The 4,962-nt window shown below is 34.6% G+C and overlaps 1 protein-coding gene across 1 annotated transcript in view; it reads left to right on the top strand.

The window, feature by feature from the left end:
• The window catches only part of LOC106461173 (nose resistant to fluoxetine protein 6-like), a gene marked incomplete at its 3' end in the record, with an annotated part of 27,672 nt that overhangs the window by 5,055 nt on the left and 17,655 nt on the right, over positions 1-4,962 (top strand). The window contains exon 4 of the mRNA XM_013920969.2: positions 2,407-2,494. Coding sequence (XP_013776423.2) covers positions 2,407-2,494 — 88 coding nt within the window. The remainder of the gene's footprint in view (positions 1-2,406; positions 2,495-4,962) is intronic.

Raw genomic sequence — 4,962 nt, 5'->3', positions numbered from 1 at the left:
GGAAACTACATATTGTTACGACAGCGGAAGTCGCGCGACGCTGGGAGCATGCGCTGGAGTTCTAGAAAGATGGAGGAACCTGTCGAACGTCCTAGCGTTTGCTAGATACGCCCTCTATTTTGTATATATAAGACCTGCGAGAAGTGACGATAGAGATAGATAATTGCAGACAGACAGAGACGGACAAATGAGTCAAGCGCGGTAGTAACTAAAGTGCGTGAATCGTTCGTTGTGAATTATAGCGCGTGTTTAAGTGACTGTGGAAATTAAGTGTATTTCAAAGTTGTATTGAGAAAGAATAAACTAGTTTTATTTAAGAAAGGACTTGTATCGCTGAAGTTTCTGGCAAAGAATTTCTTCGGAGAATTAACAAACGAACAGAGACATAACAATATTAATAGAAAATTCTGTTTTAGTTACGTCATGTAAAACACGTGCTCCAGTTCTAGTTTCTTTCCAGGAAATGCATGAGGTCGTTATTCACATCATGTTCTCATTAAAGGGAAGTTTTGAAATGAGGCATAGCGTTTGAGGCTTCTTTTTGGGTTTGGAAGTGAGACATAGTGTTTGAAGCTTCTTTTTGGGTTTGGAAGTGAGAGAGAGAGTTTGAGGCTTCTTTTTGGGTTTGGAAGTGAGACATAGCGTTTGAGGCTTCTTTTTGGGTTTGGAAGTGAGACATAGTGTTTGAGGCTTCTTTTTGGGTTTGGAAGTGAGACATAGTGTTTGAAGCTTCTTTTTGGGTTTGTAGTGAGACGTAGCGTTTGAGGCTCTTTTGGGTTTGTGTGTGTGAGACATAGCGTTTGAGGCTTCTTTTGGGTTTGGAAGTGAGACATAGTGTTTGAAGCTTCTTTTTGGGTTTGGAAGTGAGACATAGCGTTTGAGGCTTCTTTTTGGGTTTGGAAGTGAGACATAGTGTTTGAAGCTTCTTTTTGGGTTTGGAAGTGAGACATAGTGTTTGAAGCTTCTTTTTGGGTTTGGAAGTGAGAGAGAGAGTTTGAGGCTTCTCTTAGTTATGGACCAGGTACCTCAAACATTTTACCTGTAAGGATGTTTCTAAAAAATGGTAACTAAAATACACTAAAAAGCACTAGACTTGAACTTTCTTTCCCTGTTCATCTCTAATATCGTTATAATTACATTTCTGAATAAAATACCACACATTCTCTGAATTAAGAACCAGATAAGGAATAGCAGGATTCAATCTTTCCATTTCGCAATTGCTTTGTAGTGATATTCATAAATTTTGTTGTACAAAATGATCGGACATTCAATACTACTTTCTTAGAATATTTCACCTGACTATTTGTAGATTATAGATTTGTAGTTCCTTAACGTTCTGTATTTATTGTAAAAATATAGGAGATGAACAAGACCTCAAGTTTTACTAAGAAGAAACTTTAACTTATTACGTTTTTTTTTTTTTTTGTTAGATACAAAATCACCTTTAATGAATATTTATCTTTCATATAAATGCTAAGTTATTTTGCCGTTTCTTGAAAGTTCAGTGAGTGTATCTCTTTCCTGGCGAAACTCCCAAAAAGAAGCATTTTTATTCAAGTTTTATTGTATGTGCACATGCAATAAACTATTTATAATATAGTAGTAGACAGTACTGTTTTATCTACGTTACAACAATATAACTATGTGCAGAAGAAATAATCATTGTTTTTTTCCTCCCAATGGCTCAGTGGTAAGTCTGAAAGTTATAACGCTAAAAATCGGGTTTCAATACCCGTGGTGAGCACAACACCGGTAGCCCATTGTGCAGTTTTGTGTATAAGAATAAAGAAAATTTTACTCTTATAAATTTCTTTTTTTTTCACAAGTGAGGCCTCTGAATCTATTAGAATATGCATGCCTATTATTGTGTTATATCTTTGGAGATATCTTTCTTTAAAAAGTACATTTCTACCCTTTCCACGAAGCAGCTAAAACCCTAGTGATATTTTTCTGTCTCTTATGTTCCTCTTTTTTTTGCCGTAATATATATGAATAACTGAATATACGTATATATGTTCACCACGTCATAACCTTACAAAGATGTCTGAATTCTCGTGTTTCTTTTATCAATATAAAACTTTACAAATTACAGCATTAAAATTATGTGTTAAGTTGAAGACAAAAACAAACAGATTTTTAAAGAATTTTTTGAGGGATTGCAGATAAACTTATGATTATTTTTCTCACACATCGCTTAGTGGTTTATCTTCTGTCGGTGAATATTTCCAGATGATAAAGATTTCTCAGCTTGACAAAAAATCATTATCATTACAATGCTTTTCCAAGGCTATACGTAAAAATCTTTTTTGAAACAGCAATGATTTATTTTTGCTACTAATACTATATCTGGAAGAGATGTAATAAATGCGTAACGAGTACGATGTTTCTTTTTATTGTTTTTGTCAGCGACAGAAGAACTTCAGCTGAATGTAACCGTTCCTTGGTGTGATGCTAAGCAACCTTGGAATTGGGACAAAGTTGAGGAGAGTGTTGTGTAAGTTCATTAAATTAGTTAGTTCAATTACGCATTTCTAGCGAACAGAAAAATATGAATTATATGCATATATGCATATATATATATATATAGTACTTGTAAAATCTATATAGATTCTAATTGTATCTTCCTTTACAATAATTCAGCTTATCATCAGGCACTGCTCTAGCTTCCACCTACTGAAGAAACGAACGTAAGAGAAATGAGACCAAAATTATTGTAACAGTAATCGTATTTCAACTCAAACGAATTCAACAAACTAGTAAAAATTGTATAGATGGGGCTCAAAAGGCACTGCTCTAGCTTCCACTACTGAAGAAACGAACGTAAGAGAAATGAGACCAAAATTATTGTAACAGTAATCGTATTTCAGCTCAAACGAATTCAACAACCTAGTAAAAATTGTATAGATGGGGCTCAAAAGGGGAAATAGAGACTTTTTTAGGAAGACAGAACTTTTTCTTAAATGGTTGGCATACAAATAACATTATGTGAAAGTTGAAAGGGAAAAAAATGTTTTTTGGAGGGGCCTTACCCACGTTATTCTCCGCTAGCATCTGTCTTATTACCTTTAAATCGTTCTTTGTTTTTCAAAGTCTGGAATACAGTTTATAAAAACACTTAACGTGTGTAATAAAAATGTTCTTCTAGCATGATCTTAGACACATTTTTCAAGTATAGAAGTTTAGCATTGTCGTTGAAGGACAGATAATTACGGTGTTATTTGGCTGTTTGGCTTTATTCAGACTGAAGGTTTGCGTCGTAGCTATAATTTTTTATGTGGCATATCATCCAGTCAGAAGAGGATTCACAAAAATATTTGGACGTGGGACGGCCTAGAAGACGTGTGAAAAAGTAGTTCAGTTTTTTGTTTTAAGAGGAAACATAATGAAGTAAATAATGTTTCATAAAATGTCCAACTAGTTTTATTTCATTAGGTGAAGTATAATTACAGATATATACAACAGATAAAAATCAGATAACGTATTTTATACATTGTTATTAACACTAATTTCTGTTTCATTATGATGTAAAGAACCGTGAAAGAAAGTTTGTTTTCATCTTTTTGTTCTGCCTGGTGTCTCCAGACTGTAAATTAACCTAGTTAAGCTGTTGGAAAGTCAAGAAGTTAATTTAGAAGTTCTAAACGACATGGATTTTTAAAGGTGTGCTTCAAGTGGCATTGTCGATGAATAGACAACAAAGTCAAAAAAGTATCACTCTGCTAAGCGTTTCGTCAGACGAAGAACAACTGAAAGCTTCAAAATAGCTCTTATGTTAGAATAAAATACTCCATCTGTTTTAACCAAGGTTTCAATTGCTTTCAACAGTTTCAGTTACTTAAAATCATTTATTCAGCTTGACTTCTCTCATACGCAGATGTGTACGATCAGTGATAAAATGATCAGATAACACAGGTGCGTGTTCTTGAGGCACAGTAATATGCTTGTGGTGCAGATGATTCGAATTTGGCCTGTGTGTTTGCATTTCTACTCGGCGTGGCTTACGAATATATCATTTGAATTTGTTTGAGCTTTCGAAAATATCACTAAACATTCTGTTTTTTTTTTATTCTATGCTTCTTGAGGAGAGTTATGACTGTTTTTAAAACTGAACTAGATCGACTGATGGAGACTGCAGTTGACGAGATATCTGAAATAGTCTTTGTCATCACGGAGCTCCTTAGTGTAATCACGGAGCTCCTTAGTGTAGTGTCTTGTCGGCCACGAAGCAATATTATTTTCAATTGGGGACGATGTGATGGTGGTTTCGATCAGTCGTCCTCTTTAATTTGTCTTCTAGATGAATTGAAACAGCGTGAACTTTTCTCCCAAGAGCTTTCCTAACCTCTTCTAGTTTTATGATCGATTGCTTCTGGTGACATTTAATTCACATGCAGTGCATTCTTATTTCTCCTAAAATCAGATACGCAAAATAGTCTTAAGGCTTTCATTTGCACGACTATCTTTTGTTAAGCCGAAAACAACAACAATAACAAAAGAACACAAACATGACAGTATTTTCTTTATCTTCTGTGACTTAAAGTCAATCATGAATGAAGCTTCAACCACTTACACAGGAATTCTCTAGGCCTTGTTATCATGAAACAGTGATTAGCTGGTGGATTCTACCATACTCTGAATCTATTATTCTTAATACCTGCTAGAAGATTACTTACTTTTATACAAGGAAACTTTTCCAACACTACACTGTCAGTTAAAGTTGAAATCTCAGACATCAAACGTGATTCATAATGTGATTCATTTTCGTCCAAGTTAGATTACATTGTAATGGCAGTTAAGTTTGTAACGTTGAGCTTAGGCCTCGAAATTACTTTACACTCCGAGCATTGTAGAACAGTTTCACTAACAGAATCGGTTTGTTTTTTGATGTTTGTTTTTGAATTTCGCGCAAAGCTACACGAGAGCTATCTGCGCTAGCCGTCCCTAATTTAGCAGCGTAAGACT

The sequence above is a fragment of the Limulus polyphemus genome, unplaced genomic scaffold, assembly GCF_000517525.1.
Source record: "Limulus polyphemus unplaced genomic scaffold, Limulus_polyphemus-2.1.2 Scaffold909, whole genome shotgun sequence".
Taxonomy (NCBI): Eukaryota; Metazoa; Arthropoda; class Merostomata; order Xiphosura; family Limulidae; genus Limulus; species Limulus polyphemus.
The sequence above is the reverse complement of the archived record's forward strand: the minus strand, read 5'-3'. Positions and strand labels throughout refer to the sequence as shown.